Source organism: Pangasianodon hypophthalmus, chromosome 2 (assembly GCF_027358585.1).
Source record: "Pangasianodon hypophthalmus isolate fPanHyp1 chromosome 2, fPanHyp1.pri, whole genome shotgun sequence".
Lineage (NCBI taxonomy): Eukaryota > Metazoa > Chordata > Actinopteri > Siluriformes > Pangasiidae > Pangasianodon > Pangasianodon hypophthalmus.
Window position 1 is genome coordinate 23644768 of NC_069711.1, and position 20360 is coordinate 23665127.

Genomic DNA, 20360 nt, shown 5'->3' on the forward strand with positions numbered 1-20360 from the left:
ATCTAGCTATCTATCTGTCTGTCTTTATATCTATCTATCTATCTATCTATCTGTCTGTCTGTCTGTCTTTATATCTATCTATCTATCTATCTATCTGTCTGTCTTTATATCTATCTATCTATCTATCTATCTATCTATCTGTCTTTATATCTATCTATCTATCTATCTATCTGTCTGTCTGTCTGTCTGTCTATCTATGCACCCCCACAGCATATCACCTCTTGTGTTCGTGTTGTGTGCACTTGGACTTCAGTGGACACTCTTGGAGTTAACTGATCATTCACAGGATGTTGCACAGGATTGTTTGGATGGCTGATGGCAGCGCTGGATGTCTGCGCTGTTTGGATGAGATTTTCGTTAGAGTTTCGCTTCACGAGCTCTTTCTACAAAGCTCCAGTGAAGGGAACTGAGACGCTGAGGGCGCCACCTGTGAGGCGCGTGCCCGAGTTTCCCCGCTGCGCGTGCACGCAGTGAGGGCGCGCACTTCACAATGACGCGTGTACTAAAGCGGACCTGTTCATCTAAAGGTGTGTGTTCACCGCATAAGAGTGAGTAAATCCAGCTGCTGTGCCGCGAGCGCTCCGGACACATGTCTCGGGTAAGTCACTGAAACAGAAATGAGCAGGTGGTGGACTTCTGGGTTAGATTTATACACAGTTGTCCGTTAGCGCCCTTGTCTCGTCTGTGCGGATAAGCTTTCAGGCACTGAGTCTTAAACAGCTGAAGTTCTTTGTGATGTTCTTCAGCTCGTGGTGAGGTAAAGATTGATGGATGCAGATCTAAATACCTGTTGGAGGAAGTGGATGCGATGTTTCCTGAAGGCAACGTCTGGTCCACCTACATGTTTCTTCTACTCTTGACCACCGGAGTGCCCGCAGGTAAGAGTCGACTCCTGATTCAATTCCTGAGTCAAAGCCTGTGTCGAATCCTGATTCAATTCCTGAGTCAAAGCCTGTGTCAAATTCTGATTCGATTTCTGAGTCAAAGCCTGTGTCGAATCCTGATTCGATTCCTGAGTTAAAGGCTGTGTCAACTCCTGATTCGATTTCTGAGTCAAAGCCTGTGTCGAATCCTGATTCGATTCCTGAGTTAAAGGCTGTGTCAATTCCTGATTCGATTTCTGAGTCAAAGCCTGTGTCAAATTCTGATTCGATTCCTGAGTCAAAGCCTGTGTCAACTCCTGATTCGATTCCTGAGTCAAATCCTGTGTCAATTCCTGATTCAACTCCTGAGTCAAAGCCTGTGTCAAATCTTGAGACAATTCCTGAGTCAATTCCACATGTTACTAGGGTGACTACACTCTCAGAAAAGACAAAGAGTACTAAACTACTTTTCATGTCGTTAATTTTTTATACTTTTAATATGTATCTTTCACCTGGACAAGATTAATGGACCTTTAAAAGTAAAATGTAATAAGATAAACATACTAAAAGCAACAAGGAAAAGTAAAGTTTAATCCTCTTTTTTTTCTGAGAGTGTCTTGAACTGCATTTCAAACATGGCATGTTTTCTCTTTTTTCTCATGTTTGCCTCAACATGCCTTAAGGTTCTGCACAGTGATGTTATTGGTTAAAAAAAAAAAAAAGGTTTGCTGTTCTTTTTACAGGTTACCAATTTGCAGTATGATTTGAGTAAGTGTCATGTTCCTATTTCTTAAATATGCAAACTTATTAGCCTAGATGTCCTCTGGGACTCCTGTACCTAGGGGCCACTGAGTTTCACTGAGTCAGTTTCACTACAGGCTACCTCCCGCTGTGATATATTCCTGTGAGACCCTGTTTGTAGTCAAAGATGTTAAAATTTGACTGCATTTGGCCAATAATGAAATTGAAAACATCATTTGCCATATGTTATTTTAATTATTTATGATTTATATTGCATTCCTTACTAATACATTACAAACTTTATCCCCTAAGGGTGATAAACTATAAGACCGTGTAAACCACAGTGCTGTAGAATTCTCCAAGCTGAATACTCAGGAGATGTTGATTAAGTTTCTATAACAGTGGCTTTGCAATAGTACCTGCTGCACATCACAGGTTTACATGAATGCACTGGCTTCTATAGTAACAACGTACGCAGGGTTTTCTGCAGCAGACAATCCACATTAACAGATTTTATGCGTGTAATCATGGCATGGTGTGGTGAAGTCTTCTGTGAGGAGACATTTATTTAACATTTTTGGAAGGATTCTCCAGTATCAGCACTTTTTTTCTGACATGGGAAAGTTTTCAGGACAGGGCTTTGTGGTTTCTCACTAATATGACGAGCAGTGTTTATCTTATTTTTTCTCTCAAGAGAGAAAAAAATGTTTGTTAAGGGAACCATTGTTTAAAGCTGCTATAACAAAGGTGATAAGAGGATCTAACTTGCTTTGCAGACATTCCACAACATTAAATTGAATTATAAACAGATGAAAAGTATAATGTGTTAATCGTTAATCATTTTTTGGGGATTGTTCATTAATTAATAAAGTATAAGAGGAATAAAACACTTTTGGATGTGCTGATATTGGAAAATAATCAACTCTCTGGTGGTAACAATAACTCCAATTTGCGTCGTGCTACATCACACCATCCTGTGGTCAATTATTTTCCTATAACAGCACAACCCCAAATGGTTTATTCCTTACAAAATATCAAAATTGTGATAAATTGCTTCACAGTACACTTTTTGAGATAGTTCAGGTATTGCTTTTTTTAAATTATTATTATTACACTGAACATGTAGCTGATTGGATGTTAAAATCTAGATGTTTAGCTAAATGTAATCAAAACTATAGTTTTATACAGATTCCAAATACATGAGTGGTGTTTTGCTGGCATTTTGTTACTAAACCTATAATAATAATACTGTGATACATATTGTGTATTGTGAAAATGTCCTCCAAGTATTTTTGATATATTTTACCATATTCATACCACTATTTAAATCTTTTTTTTTCTGAAATCTACAGGACTATGCAATACTAATGTTTTCTTTACTTCTTGCATCTCACAAACACAGCAACATAATCGTGCGAGCATGAGGATATAATGGTTTGTGGTGTGGCAAAATGTTTCATAAAGATTTAATGAAGTAAACTCACGAATGAAGAGCTCATGAATCTGTTGTTGTAATATCATACATCAACCTCACATCAGCATCATTCGTGCTGTGTTTTCATGTTTCTTAGAGAAAATATGCTCTGTGCACTCGAACCACGAAGTCCACATGGGCTCAAGCTTCCAGATCTACTGCATCTTCAAGAAGGAATGCAGCAGACTGATATACCAAGATGAAGTGTCCTTAAATTACAGCAGCTTGAACTCAACTGTGGTGATTATAAGCATCGTGAATATAACACGGACCACCACGTTCACGTGCAAATGTCGCAACGAGCCAGAACCATGTGGCACTGACATTGTTCCAGGGTGTAAGTATGCAGTGCATCATTCAATTCATGCCAATGCTCGTAAAAGTATATTCAGCACAGTGATTTCAATACACTCTTAGCAAAAGAGATCTTTTGTATATCTAAAAGTTCTTAGGTTCTTAAAAGAACCTCCAAGGGACAACTGTAGAAGGCTTCTAGATTTGACCTTTTTTTTTTAAAAAAAAAAATGTCAACTATTCTGATTTGAAAGCACATACAAATGTAGAATTCATTTAAAAATACCCATTAATCTTATCAGCATTATAGGTTTTATTTATATATATACACAATATAAAAAGTACTGGTGGAAATGGTGTTTTGGCATGGCTCTTGGTGGCATTTTGTTTTTTAATCACTTACCACTCAGTCCACTCATTTTCACTTTTGTTTGATGTTGTTGTTCTGAACATAATCTCTGATCTCTCAAAAATGAAGTCAAGTGCATAAAACATCAAAGTGGAAAAGTTGTTAGTAAAAATTTAGTCATCTAATATCACTCTTAGTTTTATTATCAAATTCAGTAAGACTTTTGTCATGAGCAGAACAGAAGAGTTAACATCAAATGCTAAAGGAATAACAGATCTGTAGTGCATATGTGATTACCATCGTTGAGAATTTTGATTAAAAAACAGAAAAACTGTAATGGAAATATAAGACCAGCTATTGAATTTTGTCAGTAGACATTTATGTGAAACACATATTTTTGTAGAATTGACTTTGACCAGTGAATTCTATAAAAATACTTTGAAAAAAATTAAATGTCAATTGACATAATTGAATTTAGCTCTATATCTGTTAAATTATTCCTTTCAGAGATGTGACTAAATTTTCTGAGAAAACAGTTTGTGGTTATCTGTTAGACTATGTAATAGTGGGTTTAATTGTGCTTGAAAGCCACAAACTTATGGGAAAGCATACGCCGTTGTTCCTCTTTTGGCTGCTCCTGTCATGGGTCGCCACAGCGGATCACTGGTCCACATATTTGATTTGGCACAGTTTTTACACTGGATGCCCTTCCTGATGCAACCCTCCCCAATTTTATCTGGGCTTGGGACAGTGGCACTGACAGCACACTGTTGCACGCAACCCCAGTGGCCGGGGTTAGTTCCCTGGCCGGGAATCGAACCCAGGCCGCAGAGGTGAGAGCGCTGTGGCCTAAACACAAGTCAGTAAGAACAGCTTTGATAAAAGCCTCTCTCATGTTTGTCTCATAATAATAAATGTATTATGTAAGACATATTCAACATGCTGCTGATACAGAGTGTAGAGATTTGGTAAAGTAAAGATGATGAAGTGTTGCTTTAACGTAAACTTTTCCTCTGGTAAAGCATACACTACACACTGCAGGTTTAGTGTGAAGACAGCTTCAGAGTGAAAATGCAAGCAAAAAAGACTGTGGACTTTAAATATTACATATGGGTGTTACATGACGTGAAAACCTGCTGGTGAAATACAGAATTAAAATAGGCCAATGCAGGAGTGTGATAATAGGGCGGAGGCTGTGAAAACCAGTGTGATCTGTACACATACATGCACATACACACATATACACAAACATATGCACATACAAACACACACACACACACACACACACACACACACACACACATAGACATACATATGCAGGTACATATGCATGTATAATACACCTCATGGACTTTTTTGTCTTCATTTTCAGATCCACCTGCAGTTCCACAGAACCTCACATGCGTTCAGGAAGGAGAATCTGGAAAAGTAAACTGCACATGGAAAACTGAATGGGAAACACACATCAAGACCACATCACATCTGTGGTTAGTAAAGATCTCTTTTTCTCAGCAGGATCTTTGAGTCAGAAACTGACACGATTTCCAACATGTATTCTAACGCAGTCGGTCCACTGATACAGTCTCTCTCACACACACACACAGACACACACACAAACACACACAAACACACACACAAACACACACACACACTTTCATAACCCTCTCAGTCTGTATTATGTATCATTACTCACAAGTTACATTGTTTTGCAGGTTACAAGGGGCCCCTCCTGTCCGTTATGAAAGTGTTGCAGTCCATGATGGTACCCATTCAGCCATATTTCCTGTTTCAGCCACACAAAGAGACTTCTCTGTGTGGGTCCATGCTAATAACAGCCTTGGCTCTGCAAACTCCACTGTCCTCAGCTTCACGCTTAATGAAATAGGTGCAGTAGTTTTAAAATCGTTTGGAGTACTTTTGTTTTTACATTTTTAATTGTTGCATCAGCTTGAAAACTAGAAAAAGCAAGATTGTTTAGATTGAGTAAGACTTTACTGAAGGGTGATGTTCATACACACTTAAGGGTTAAAGGTTTTTGCAGTGGTTAAGTGTGTTAGCTTCCTTTCTCATGGGGAATTGCTCTATTGCATGGCTCTTGTCCTAGAGAACAACCAAACCAGAAGACAACATTTTTGGAAAGTGTAGAGTTACATGACACCTACAGAAGTCCTTCATGACAGTTGACATAAATCTACATAAAAATAATTGTTATAATGGCAGTAATGACTCAAGTGACAGATGTTTCTTGATATAAGGTTTACAAGCTATGCTAAAATGCCATGTCAACTGACTTTATAGACTTTTGATGTGCCAGAATTACATAATGTTAATTATGTATGTTTTTCCCCCCCTGAGGAAATTACAGACCAAATCACTGTTTTTTTGATCAACTCTGTGGTAGTTTGGATAGACAAATTGGTCATTTTTCAGGCATATGTTTCATGAATCATAAAAAGATCATAAAAAGATTAAATTTGTCCTTCCTAACGTCCAGACCTGAGAGTTGTATCACAGAGGATACATGAAAAAAGTTATTACAGAAACCCTCAACTAATACTAATCCTGTCTGGATAAGGCTATACCTGTCAAATGAGATTAATTGGAAAATTAAACATTGATGTATAGGCATGAAACGCTTATCTAGGTGCCATGTAGCCTGTGAACACTATTCCTAAGTAAAGTGTCATCAGTAGTTTTGATGAGTACATTTATAACCCTCTCAAGCATGCACAAAAAGATACATTGGTCAACATTCACCAATCAAATAAGCCAAGAAGCAAAATGTTTACTTTCAATTTTCCAGTTGTAAGGTTAAAATAGAAATCAGGTAGAATTCCAGCTTAGAGAGAACACTGAGTAATGTTAAGACATATAACATTCCTGCTATGTTTTGGAAACTATGTAAATAACGATTTGCTACACATTATTCCTAGAACAGCACTCGCATATGTGTGTGTGTGTATGTATATATTTATATATATATATATATATATATATATATATATATATATATATATATATACACACACACACACACACACACACACACACACACACATATACATTAACAAAGCCAAACATAGAAAGTCAGGAAAGTATGCAAAATCTGGACAGTGTATTGAAATGTATTGAAAAGGTATGGGAAATTTTCAGGAGAAAAGGGTGAGAACCCTGTCAAACATTAATGTTCAGAAAAGTAACCTAAAATTGTAAGCTGGGATGAAAATGTAGTATGTTCCCAGACTGACCCCACCTCTTTCTGGTGTTCTCTTCATGTACAGTGAAACCGCTGAGCCCCAAAATCATGAAGGTGGAATGCTCTTCAAGACAATGCCAGCTCTATCCAGACAACGCTCGAAACATTCAGATGGTAGAGATCCGATATGAAGCAAAACAGGATAGCTGGAATACTGTCTCATTCAATGTACGTACACATGGAACACATCACAGCAATTTATAAATGATACACCACATTCTCCATTAATGCTATCATTTATTCGTTCATACAATATGATGTGTATATCAGGACCTAATGTTAAATGGTACTAGGGTGATTTGTAATGGTCTTTAGTGTATCTCCTTCAGTTTATGTACACTTGCCGCACCTCAGTGCTTGATATTGCTTAAAATAGAAGAACTAATATAAAGACAGGCTGTGGAATAGAGAGGTTTCTTTCATGCATGCATGCATAAGTGACCATTATCCAAAAACTGCAGCATTTTGAGAAGTCAAAAGCCCAGAGTCTGAGGACCAGAATTTGCAAAAAATATCAAAATAAATTGACTCATCTTTTTAAATTATGCCACCAGTTTGTTTATCTGATTCTCAAGTAATGTAGTTATACGGCAATTAGTGGTATGTCATTCTGTGGGTTATGTATGTTCTGGTGAATGGGTTGCATAATAACGAGTCAAGAGTGAGTCATTTAATAAGTTTATCACAGGATTAGTTTCCTGCTTAGCAGAGTGGCAGCTCTTTTTTGATGCTGTATTTTAATTTTATTAAAGTGTCCTTTGCTCTGCAGGAAAGCTATGAAGCTGTTGGTTTTAAATGATATGTAGTTTCTAATGAAATAAATAATACAAGTGAACAATTTTGGATATACACCATCCCCTCCGAAAGAATTGGAATGGCAAAGCCAATTCTTTTGTTTTTGCTATACATTGAAGACATTTGGGTTTGAGATCAAATGATGAATATGAGATGATAGATCAGAATTTCAGTTTTTTAGAACATGGCACCTTTTGTTTGAACCCGCCCATTTTTCAAGTGATCAGAAATATTTTGACTGAACATTTGGCTGACAGGTGTTTCTTGTAGCCCAGGTATGCCCTGTTAGATTGCTTGTTTAAACAATTAATAGCTCTGAATGCCTACTCTTGGTTTGTGCCCTGGGTCGACTGTGAAGTCTGCAATTGTTATTAAAAATGATAAACCACCATGAAGACCAGAAAGCCATCTACAGGAAAACAAGCCATTTTGAAGCTGAGAAAAGAGGGAAAATTGACTTCATCATGCAGCAAGACGATAACCCAAAACACACTGCCAAGACAACAAAGGACTTCATTAAGGGAAAAAAGTGGAAGGATTTAGACTGGCCAAGTCAGTCACCAGATGTTAACCCAACTGAGCAGACGTTTCATCCCCTGAAGAGGAGACTGAAGGGAGAAACCCCCTAAAACAAACAACAACTTAAAGAAGCTGTGGTACAAGCCAGGAAAAGCATCACATAAGAAGAATGCAACACTTTGCTGATGTCAGTGGATCACTGGCTTGATGCAGTTATTGCAAGCAAGAGATACACAACCAAATAGATCTGTTCCAATACTTTTGCTCATGAAAAGAATTGGGTGCTCTGTGTTCTAACACATTTAACGCATCTACATGTAAATATCAGGAAATGAAAGCTGAAATTCAGAAATTCTGATCTATCTCAAACAAACTCAAATGTCTTCAGTGTATAGCAAAAACAAAAGAATTGGCCTTGCTGTTCCAATACTTTCATAGGGGAGTGTGTGTATGTGTGTGTGCGTGTGTGTGTATTCCATATGTGTGTCTGTGTGTGTGTGTGTGTGTGTGTGTGTGTGTACACACACATATATATATATATATATATATATATATATATATATATATATATGTATATATATATATATATATATATATATATATATATACATAGCTAAATTCATGTGAGGTTTTATAGGGTACTAGAGGGCGACTAGCTGTACCGTCCTACCATTCAAGCTTCCTTACGGTAGCTCAGTGTTAACCCTGACAACTGAACTGTCTGAAATAAACTGAATACTGAACAGTAAAATATGCATGTTTTGCAAAAATAAATATTTAATGTTAATTTTACCAGTTTTATTTACATTTTGGTCTGTCTTGATCTTTAGTCTTTTTAGTCTAACACATGAAAGCATTTACTGGCTTAAAACAAATCCCGAGAAAAGTGCATTAAACCACTGACTTACTGGCAGCCCACAAACCTACTGATCAGATGAGTCTGTAGATTACAAACCTTTTGTGGGCTGATTCAGAACTAGACAGATAAATGTCAAGGGGTTTTCGCAATCCTCATGGTGTGACACAACTGCCAGACCTTTTGCACTGTAAAAATGATTGGGAGCTGTTTCAACATTTCAGTTTGTTTAATTTCCATGCAGACTTCAAAAGATAAAAGTTGTTCTCCTGACCGCATTGCTACTGTCACTTTATAGACCAAAATATATATACAGTTTTAAATTGAACAGAAATGAAAAAGAAAAAAAGCCAGAGAGTGTCATGACAATAATAGTGGTGTTACATTCTCTAGCTGTGGTGCTTTAACAGTGCAGAACTGCAGCAAAGAGGAAATGTGACTGAGAAACTGTTTCAAAACTAAACTGAAACTAAACTGAAAAGGTGTTTAATGTACCTTGGTTGCAGACCCGAGGTGCAATATTTATAGGCATGTATACCACAGCACGGTTGAATTCTTAAATCTGATTAGTCAGAACATGCTGCTTAACTTTCTATGTGTATTTCTATTTATTATTTATTTTCGAACAGCAGTTCTGAGAGTAACGGTGGCTGTAAGGCAAGATAATTTATTAATATGCTCATTCTAATATGTTATCATTTCTAGTGTCACCGCTACCTCACAGGGCACACACTCCACATAACGCTTCGGAATGTACTGTTATAGGAAATTAATCAACTTCAGGGTAGTAACAGTAATTCCGCTTCACATCAGGCCACATCATACCATCCTTTCACTGATTATTTTCCTTTACATTGCTTAATAATTTAGGAATTATCTGGCATACAGACTTACATTAAATTTCATCTGGTCTCAGAGAGCCGTGGTTTAATGAAAAAAATTATACAATTGCAAATCGAGTCCAATCCAAAATAAATAAAATTTTGCACTCATTTTTTGTCCAGTAAAATAATATAAATTACAAAGTAGCAGGTAGCATAATTTTAGCAAACCGACTCTCATCGCTTCCAAGTGTTCAGAATCGGGACCTAACTTTATTTAACATCTTCCAGTTAAGAAATATAGTTGCATTTTCTTCAAACTTTCCTATTTATGCCATAGTCATGCTGATGTACTGTATGCTGAGTGTAATTATTGATCTGTACAATTCTAGAGAATGTTTTTGTATGATTTTTATCTCTCTTCAGAACACCCATTTGACAACAAGCTGGACTATAACTTCACTGAATCCGTATAGCACGTACACATTTGAGGTCAAGTGGAAACCTGGCCCAACGAGAGGTCTGTGGAGTGAGTGGACCCGGATCGAGGGCACGACTGATGAAGAAGGTGGTGATTAAAACCATACTGACTCTTTTAGTCTATTCATTTGATTATAACTCAAAGGTTATATTTACTTGACTCATTTAAAGCATAGCTGTTTTAGTGATATACTTGGTGAATTCAGGACTGGGGAGTGTAATGGAAACAGACACAGAGACGTTTGATCGTGTTAGATAAGTGCACATTCTGACGTAGGTTTTTGGCTGATTTTTTTTTATCATAAGTAGAGCTAAATGTAGTGTCAGCATCACACGTGGAGCTGGAGGTGGAGGTGCTTTTTCTGTTTTTTTAGATCACTAAGAAAGAATGTTGGTACATGCATTTATGTTTTAAAGGTAAAATGATCATCACTTGGACCACTTTCTAGTTTCTAGTCCAACAGCAATAATAAAAATCGATGGTGCAGCAGGTAGCATTGACACTTCACAGCTCCAGTGTCCCTGGTTCAATCCTGAGCTTGGGTTACTGTCTATGTAGAGGTTCACATGGGCTTCCTCCAGGTTCTCCAGTTTCCTCCCACCTTCCAAAAACATACCAGTAAATGAAACGCCTACTCTAAATTGGCCCTAGGTGTGTATGTGTGTGTGCACAGTGCCCCGTGATGGACTGGCATCACATCCACATCCACCTTGTGCCCAGTGTTCCCAGGATAAGCTCTGGATCCAATGCCAAGACCCTGAACAAGAGAAAGTGGTTATGGAAGATGAATGAATATCAGGTTATCTAAAAAGCTGGTTTATGCTCACATTTGGCAGACATCTTGGTGTCATTCTTGCAGAGTGCCTCCTGAGATGAAAAATAGCAGCTTTTAAATCATGCCCTGTTGGTTAATAAAAAAAAATCCTACACAGTCTAGACTAAAATCAAGAATAAACTTCTAACATCTTGCTTTTTTTATTTAGCTCCTGTGACGATGCTTGATGCGTGGTATATTGAAGAACCCACAAAAACAGTCAGCAAGTCGTTCCAGTTATTTTGGAGGGCAAGTATTACACACAGTTTATGCACATATTAAACACAATTAAATTATTTTTCCAGCACATTGAGGAAGTTTTGTGCTTCCATACTCCGCAAATACTGTCACTGATTTGTTTAGTTGTAGTTACGCAGTTGCTCCAGACCTCCACACTGCCCATCACTTCACATGACTAAAGGTCAAAGCACTACTGAGAAGTGACATATATCATGCCATCTGCATCCTTGCAACCACTCTGTTAAAGCAAAACCTAGAAGGCTTTCAAGTTTCTGCTTACAAAAAAAAGACTACAGAGAAAATCACGGCATCAACTAACATCTTCCAGTACTGCTTTTATGACTTTAATGCTTTAATGCAAGTATCAGTATATGTATAGTGAGACTGTATTCAGGTCCACCAGTGTGAAAACATTATGCCTGTCAGTGGCAGGGGTGGCTCAGTGGTTAAGGCTCTGGGTTACTGATCAGAAGGTTGGGGGTGCAAGCCCCAGCACTACCAAGCTGCCACTGTTGGGCCCTTGAGCAAGGCCCTTAACCCTCTCTGCTCCAGGGGTACTGTATCATGGCTGACCCCAGCTTCCTAAGAACCTGGGATATGTGAAGAGAATTTCATTGTGCTGTAATGTATATGTGACAAATAAAGGATTCCTTTTCTTCTGTTTGCTTAGGAGTTGAACAAATCAGAAGCCAGAGGAAAGATTCTGCAGTATGTTGTGACAGTGACTGAACAGGGAATCAGCAACAGGACTGTTCTTGGAAACACAGTCAATGTGTCCTGTTTTTCCTGCCGTGTGTCCATTTCTGCTATGAACTCAAAAGGCCTGTCTCCTGCCCGACAAATTCAGCTACAGCCTATAGGTAGGTCACATCCACAACATGCCATCCTCTGTTTCTTGTTTGGACTGCTTCTCTTGTTCTCTTTTGTGAAATTGCATTATACATCTGTACATTTTTAAGTGTATACAATCTGCAAGTGAATTAAGTATATAATAAAACACTTTGGGAGACTTCTGAGTGGCAAAACAGAAAAGCATTCAACAGATCATGAGTTCAAATCCCAACAATGCCACAGTCATCTGTGGCCAGGAGCTACAGGGGTGGGAGGAAAGGCATTAATGTTTCTCCTCTGTCAATCACAGCAACCCTAACCAATCATAGGCATCTGTGAGATCATGTATGCAGAAGAGGGCAGATAGTACTTTCCTCCGAGTGTGTCACGATTCCCTGTGACACTGTGAGCAGCAGTTTGAAAGGATGTGGTTGGCTGGCTTCACGTGTCTTGGAGGAAGCGTGTTAGCCTTCACTTCATATAAGATGATCTACTACTATAGAAAAATGTATTAAAAAGAGCCTGTGATTTATACTAATAACTATTGATAAAGCCGCTGTTATAAAAAATAAATCAACACTTTCTAACCAGTTAGATCTGAGAACTGAACAGCACAGTGGTATAAATGTATTGAAGATGGTTAGAACACGTAAATGCTTCTGGATTTCAAGGAAACCTGAACAGGTTGTTGTACTCTTGTGGTTTTGCAGGTCTTCTTCCATACAAGGTGTCACACACTCTCGTGAATGATCACAGTGTCGCCCTCTCCTGGCCGAGGCCTGTCAGTGCTGACCCGGTGACAGAGTTCTTGGTAGAGTGGTTTCCTGAGGGACGGACTCAGCCACCTCAGTGGATCAGAGTGGAACGGCACCTGAACACAGCACATATTACTGGTCAGTATGTGTAGTAGGTGTTCTTAAGAATATCTGCAAAAAAGCACTAAACTGTGGTTTTAATGGACAAATGCTTATCACGGTGGTTCCCTTAAAGGACTTTTATACTTTAGAGGAATGTAGTCATACAGGAATATTATTCTGTATCTTTAAAAGAATGTGTTACATCATTCCTACCACTGGGAAACAAAAATTAACCTCAACAGTAAATCATTTTTGACAGTATATGGAGTCATCAGAGCACTTTTTTGTGCACTCTAAAATTGGAAAGAGGATCTAAAATTTTTTGACTGGTATTGGATGTGATAATTGTTGCTGTCTAACATTGGAACAAAAATGGAACATGAAATGTTTTAGCAGGTGCAGGAAAAACTTTAATTCCTTACAAAAAAATCACTATAGTTTACTGTGGTTTCATGACTGATGAATAGAAAAAGTGACTCAAAAACAAGTTAAATCATAAAACATATTTATATATTTATAAAACTAATTTATTTTATTTTTATATTTTAATAATTACTATTAAAATAATCATTGTATATCCAGACAATATCAGTGCTGTGTGGATAGCAATAACTCAGTGGTTAGTTTGATGTTTATATGATGTTTATATGATGGCACCTCTCACTGAATCTTACCTGAGTTGTGCTACACTTTCGCTTTCTCTCTTGCATGACCTTCTGCTGATGCTGTATGTTTAGGCCCACTCTTAAATGAAGAAAAAAAATCTAAATAATCTAAATATTCAACAATCCTCAGCCTCCATAAATATAACTATACAAGTTTGAAATAGTTTTTTGCTATTATTTTAGGTAATGGGCCACATTACATTTAGTCCAATGTCAGATGGGCCTGATAAAAAAAAATCAGTTTAGTAGACCGATAACACATCCTGACTCACATTTAACACATTTAAACATTGACTCACATTTAACACATTTAAACATGCACATTTGTCAGCATTTATATGAAAGGTACATCCTGAATGCACAAAAGGAGTGTACCCTACATACCCTATATCTTCTACAAACCAGGACAGACTGCAAATCATAAAAAAAAAATTCTACACAAAATAGCCCATAATATAGAAGTGGAGGGGACAATCTGTATAGTTTGCAAAATTATTTAGCAAAAAATTAAAAAATTAATAGCATAACTATTCACCTCTGTTACTGTGAAGCTTATTATTTAATTTGGAAAGAGACATGGTCACAGTGTCAAGTTTGTACCTTGCTAATGAAGAATACATAGCACAGTTTTATTAGTAGTTGAGTTTATGGCCAATGACTTTATTGCTCTATTTTGCCCCCTAGTGGAATAACAGAGACTAGATATCTTGTCCGGTGGCTGAAAGTTTGAAATCTTTTATTAATGGGATTTTAAATCTCCTGCCACATGTAACATTTGGTTAAAAAAAGACATGGCACATTAAAGTAAATTTGTTTCTTCTCTCCCTCACTTCTCACTGTCTCTCTCTTTAAATGTCTGGTGTGTTCAGGTTTGCAGCCTGCAGTGTGCTATGAAGGTGCGGTGGTCTATCTATACTCATCTGGGACAAAAAAAGCCATCTTCAAAAAGATCTCTACCTGGCAGACAGGTGAGAGAGTTGCTCCTTTGAGAACTGGTCATTAAGTGAGATAAATAAACAGGCCTCAAAATAACGGAGTCTTTAAACCCACAGCTCCACAACAGAGTCCTGAGACTAGCATCGTTGTGAAGAGTGAAACTGTGCAGGTAAAATGGAGTGAGATCCCACCAAAGAAGAGAGGAGGCTGTCTGGAACACTACATCATCTACCTGAAGGATTCAGCAGACAAAATTCAGAATTACAGTAAGAAACTAAACATTGTGTGGATAGCATTATGATTTTATTAGACACAAGGCATCCTGTGGAGTGCATACTCTTAAAAAAAAAGGTTCAGTCTTGCACTCTGAGGGTTTTCCTCTCACAAAAGAAGCACTAACAACAACATATATATATATATATATATATATATATATATATATATATATACAGTATGTGTATATATATATATATATATATATATATATATATATATATATATATATATATATACACATACTGTATATATATATATATATAAATATATATATATATATATATATATATATATATACACATACTGTATATATATATATATATATATATATATATATATATATATATATACACATACTGTATATATATATATATATATATATATATATATATATATTGTTCACAAATTCTCCCTGTGGTCTGAAATTACAATTAGATTGGCACTGATGTCAGGTTTTTTTCTTTTTCCTGATACCCAGACATAGGCTGTACTTGCATGTGTATTTGGATAATTTGCAGTTTTTTTGTTTGTGTAAGTTACTAAAGCAGAACTGTTTTGTAGATGTCACACACCCTCAGAGAGAGTTTACCATCAGTGGCTTGATTCCAGGACAGACATACACACTGTGGGTCTCAGCCTGGACTACAGCAGGAGAAAGTCCTATAGAAAATATGCACCCGTTCATACCAAAACACCCAACATTAGGTATGAACAGATTATGTCCAAAGTCCAAAGTATACATACTGTCTGTCTGTCTGTCTGTGCGTCTGTGTGTCTGTGTCTGTGTGTGTATATACACAGGTTTGCCTCACACCTCCAGGGTTGGGGGTTCAATTCCTGCCTCCACCATGTGTGTGTGGAGTTTGCATGTTCTCCCTGTGCTTCAGGGGTTTCCTCTGGGTACTCTGGTTTCCTCCCCCCTAGTCCAAAGACATGTGTTGTAGGCTGATTGGCATCTCTAAATTGGGCGATTGTGCCCTGTGATGGGTTGGCAACCCATCCAGGGTGTCCCCCATGTTGTGCCCCAAGTCCCCTGGGATAGGCTCCAGGCTTGTCCTGACCCTGTGTAGGATAAGTGGTACAGAGAATGGATTGGAATGGATATATATATATATAATGTGTATATATACATCATATATTAAATCGCTCACTGGCTACTTTAATATGGTCAGACTGATTTGAGCTGACAGGAAGCCTGGCTTAGGTAACTCAGTAACCACTCTTTACAGCCATGTGGTGGATCAAACCTTGTGGTGGATGGGCTAAAACAGTGGAAGACCACATCAGGTTCCACTCTTTTCAGCTAAGAACTGAAATCTGAGGCTCACCGAAGCAGGTGAAGATTGGACACAGAGCAGACGATGTTTTTCTGTCCAGTATTTGTGAACCTGTGCCCACTGCAGCCTCAAATTCCTGTTCTTGTCTGCTTGATTGTTTTATCTTTGTTTTAATTTTTGTCCTTTAGTCAAAAAGAGCCTAGAACTTGGAATAATACTAAGTGTTGGCATATGTTGCAGTGAGAAAATCTTGATTAAAAATGCCTCACTTTGTAAAATTGTGAATACATTTTTTATGCTGTAACTTCAGGTCAAAGTCATTCCAACCTATTAGTCTGACCAACAAAAGGCAGCTTTTGTATTACCAACATGTTCCACTTCATTCGTCTCATCATTAATTATCTTCCTTTGTCAGATGAGAAAGCCCTGGCTCTGCTCATCTCAGTGGGAAGTGCTGTTTTCCTAACCTGTCTGTGTCTCCTGTGCTTATGTCAGTTCTCTTCAGTACACAGAAGGTGAGAATGCAAGCAACAACAACCAAAAAATACACTACATGGCCAGAAGTATGTGGACACCAGACCAATCGCATCCGTATGTGCTTGTTGAGCATCCCATTCCAGATTTAGTTGACCTTTTTGCTGTTATAATAACCTCCACTCTTCTGGGAAGGCTTTCCACTAGGTTATGGAGCATGACTGTGGGGATTTGTCAGGACTCTGTGCAGGCCACTCGAGTTCTTCCACTCCAACTTTGGTAAACCATGTCTTCAGTGACCTTGCTATGGGCCTCTTAATTACAGTGAAGGGAAACTGTAATGCTACAGCATACAAAGACATTCTATATAAATCTGTGCTTCAAACTTTGTAGAAACAGTTTGGGGAAGGTCCACATATGGGTGTGATGGTCAGGTGTCCACATTCTTTCAGCCATATATTGTATATAATAAAAGAACACACTTGTTTGATTTAAGAAGCATTTATTGTTTATTTCATCTTATTATCAGATTATCAGGATGTTGTCACTGCCTAATGCCGAGCATCGTCCCAGATCCTGCAAACAGCAAATGGGCAAAAGAGTGCGCAAGTGAGAAGGTACAAGCATCGTGAATACTCTTTATTTATACATATATACTACGCATACTAATTCAGAAAAATAAATGGAGATAAGAAATAGGTTACTATCTGTAGACGAGATCTGTAAATCCTTCTAGGAAAGCACACTTAGCTAGCATGGTTTTACCACAGTATTGTACCACAGTCACTCCTTACATGATATTTACAGGAAGATAGCCTGGGCAGGATTGGAAAGTAAATAAAAAAAAAAAAAAAGTCATTGTGGTGAAATATATTTATGGTATGGCAGAAAAATAAAAACATATATACATATATATATATTTTTTTTAACATAATGGCATTACTGTAGTGACTTCACAGCCGATCACTAGTTCCTGATACGCAAAGGATTTGGTCAAAATACCTACCACGCTACAGTGATTTCTGTCAATATGAGCTAGATATGATTCATTATGTTTAGATAAACTGATAATGGACCGTTCTGAGGTTTGAGGTCAGACTTGATGTAACAATTAGGGCAGTTACAGAGGTGCCAACATCTCAGGTTCAGCTGTAGCATTTACAGTTTTTGACACATTGCTACAGCAAAAGAGGAGACACTTGAAACCTACACTTTTAAGCAGAAGTCAGACCGCAAAAAATTCACCAGGCGGAAATGCCAATTCTTTGAAAGGGAAAGAATGCAGGATGTGAAAGATGCATATGTGCTTCCGGTAGTAGTTACTTTTACTTTGTGAAATTTAACCCTACACACCTTATAAACCTAGAGTCTTGAGCCAATAGAAACTTACGCTCTTCTGTAAGTAAAAAATGGAGGAGTTGCTAGTGCAGATCTCATCCAACAACATTCTTTTGCTAAAATTATAAAATTTTTCTCTCTCTACCTGCCTACTGTTGGCATCTCTGCATTATAGCCATTTCTGTTAGTATTTCACCCTTATGATAGACTTTGCGGGTGTTCAGTGCGATCCGGCTTGTAGTAGCATTCCTCTTCTCCACACAGGGTGAGATGAAACTGCAGCTGCACCTCAGTGACTCCAGCATGAGTGAAGAGGAGCCGTATACGGTGGAGGTGGAGGAATTTCCCCAGGAGAAATTACCTGAAGAGACAATCTCCACTGAGGAAACACTACATTCAGTCAACCTGCAGGCTGAATCAGCACCGTATCAACATAACATCACCAGCTCTTACCTCAAAAGCTTCTCCAACGAGTCAAGCAGCTCAGACGCCACCCATGCTTCCAGGAGCACAGACATTACCGTGGACTACATTTCTACTCACGGAGTGATGAGTGGAGGAGAGGAGGAGGATGAAGATGATGGGGATGAGGAGCACGAGGCATTTGACTTCTTCCCCTGCCCTAAGAGCCCCTTCCTGGAGCCGCTCATTTCCATTGGAGGAAAATTGACTCTGGACTCAGTGAAAATAGACTGCAGTGACTTCTTAGATTGTGCATGAACCTCTGCAATGCGCAGGGCTGTGTTAATGAATGTTAAGAAAATTGTTACGATGCATAAATTTGTCATCCTCACGATTTTTGCTTTAAAGCATATTGTCCTTTTTAAGCAATGAACACTAACACCTGATCAATCTGTTCATCTTAATTATGAAACATCCCTCAATTATACAAGTATGTGTTTATAATTCAGAGCTTTAATATTAGTTTTTTTTAGCCTTCACAACTTACCTCAGATTAATATTATGCAGGTGTAAATACTTTTGTACATAATAGTTTGTGACTTTGTGACTAAAAGCCTCAAAATTTTTGTATTCAACAGTCATGCTGATTTTTTTTGGCTGTGTAATTATTAAATGATGAACTTTCCAAATAATTTTACACCTCTTCATACAGTTTGTGCAGAACTTTTAGTCAGGAAACAGAAATGGTTAAAAGAATCACAAGCACTGACCTATCGTTATAAGCCTTGCTCGGTTTTGTAGAGCAGTCAACATCAACACAGCAGTAATTTAGTCCACTAAAGCCCTATTTAATCTGGATTATTTTTATATATGGAGGTGGGGTAATGTAATTATTAATTACTACTGGAGTAGCACTCACTCTTTTCTATCGTCTGCTATCAAAAGCAAAAACGAAAATGAGTAAGAGTTTAAAGCACAGAATAATAACATATAGGCAACATTTAAAAGGATATATCAAAGTAGTAATGCTTCTGGAGGCTTCTGGAAAATTATTGAGTTCCTACATATAAATTATGGTCATCTGACCTACTAATGATTAAGCCCTACAACAAATGGAAATCTTATCCCTTCCCAACAGTACCTACAGTGCCCTGGGTTGTGTTTTATTTTCCACCACAGACAGTAAATGTGAAGGACTAGTTATATTTAAGTATTTGCAGCACACATTGTCATGGAAAAAAAATACACCCTGTGCCCTCCTCTCTACAAATGGCAATACCCATTATGGATTTTCAGTATACTATAAGGCATGGTTTCTTTAAGCCTGACACCTGTCAAGTTTTTCCTGATCCAAAAAACTCATCTGATTCAACTAGAGGCTAAAAAAAAAGCCTGTTGTGAAGTACATAATTCAGACACTAAGCCTAACTGAACAGAAACACTTTCCAATCCAACCCACTGATCCATTTGTGCACATAATTGTGCTTGCCGCCATCAAGCCTCTGACATTTCACACTAAATTTGCTTGCAGAAATCAGGCATGGTTACTAAGAGGACATTAATATCAAACATTGGCTGATACCCAGAGCTCTGATATTGTTTTCGTTTAAAAACTAGGGGGTGAGAAACGCATGTGAGAATTTCATAACTTTTATGCAAATGAGAGCTATTGCATCACCAGCCAATTAGCCAATTAGACTGACAGGATACAAGAGACGTTATGACATCATTGACATCATTCATAAAAGGCTCCTTTTTTAAGATCATTTCTGTCTACTTTTGAGTCATTCAAATGAGATAA

General features: G+C 37.7%; 1 protein-coding gene across 1 annotated transcript; it reads left to right on the top strand.

Moving 5' to 3' along the window:
* Positions 1 to 466: 466 nt before the first annotated feature.
* il12rb2 (interleukin 12 receptor, beta 2a) lies at positions 467 to 19244 on the top strand. The gene is made up of 16 exons (XM_026933126.3): positions 467 to 598; positions 747 to 878; positions 3176 to 3415; positions 5094 to 5208; positions 5434 to 5606; positions 7003 to 7145; positions 10395 to 10536; positions 11433 to 11512; positions 12174 to 12363; positions 13045 to 13227; positions 14726 to 14824; positions 14909 to 15058; positions 15630 to 15773; positions 16761 to 16860; positions 17349 to 17436; positions 18422 to 19244. Exons 2-16 carry the CDS (start codon positions 809 to 811, stop codon positions 18875 to 18877), a joined length of 2373 nt encoding a protein of 790 aa, XP_026788927.3. The 5' UTR covers positions 467 to 598; positions 747 to 808; the 3' UTR covers positions 18878 to 19244.
* Positions 19245 to 20360: the final 1116 nt, after the last annotated feature.

Bases quoted from the DNA above. Each gene is read 5' to 3' on its own strand.
- il12rb2 (XM_026933126.3), top strand. From the start codon at position 809: ATGTTTCCTGAAGGCAACGTCTGGTCCACCTACATGTTTCTTCTACTC. The intron at 7,146-10,394 runs GTACGTACACAT...ATCTCTCTTCAG, and splicing joins GGAATACTGTCTCATTCAAT to AACACCCATTTGACAACAAG. The intron at 16,861-17,348 runs GTGAGAATGCAA...TCTTATTATCAG, and splicing joins TTCTCTTCAGTACACAGAAG to ATTATCAGGATGTTGTCACT.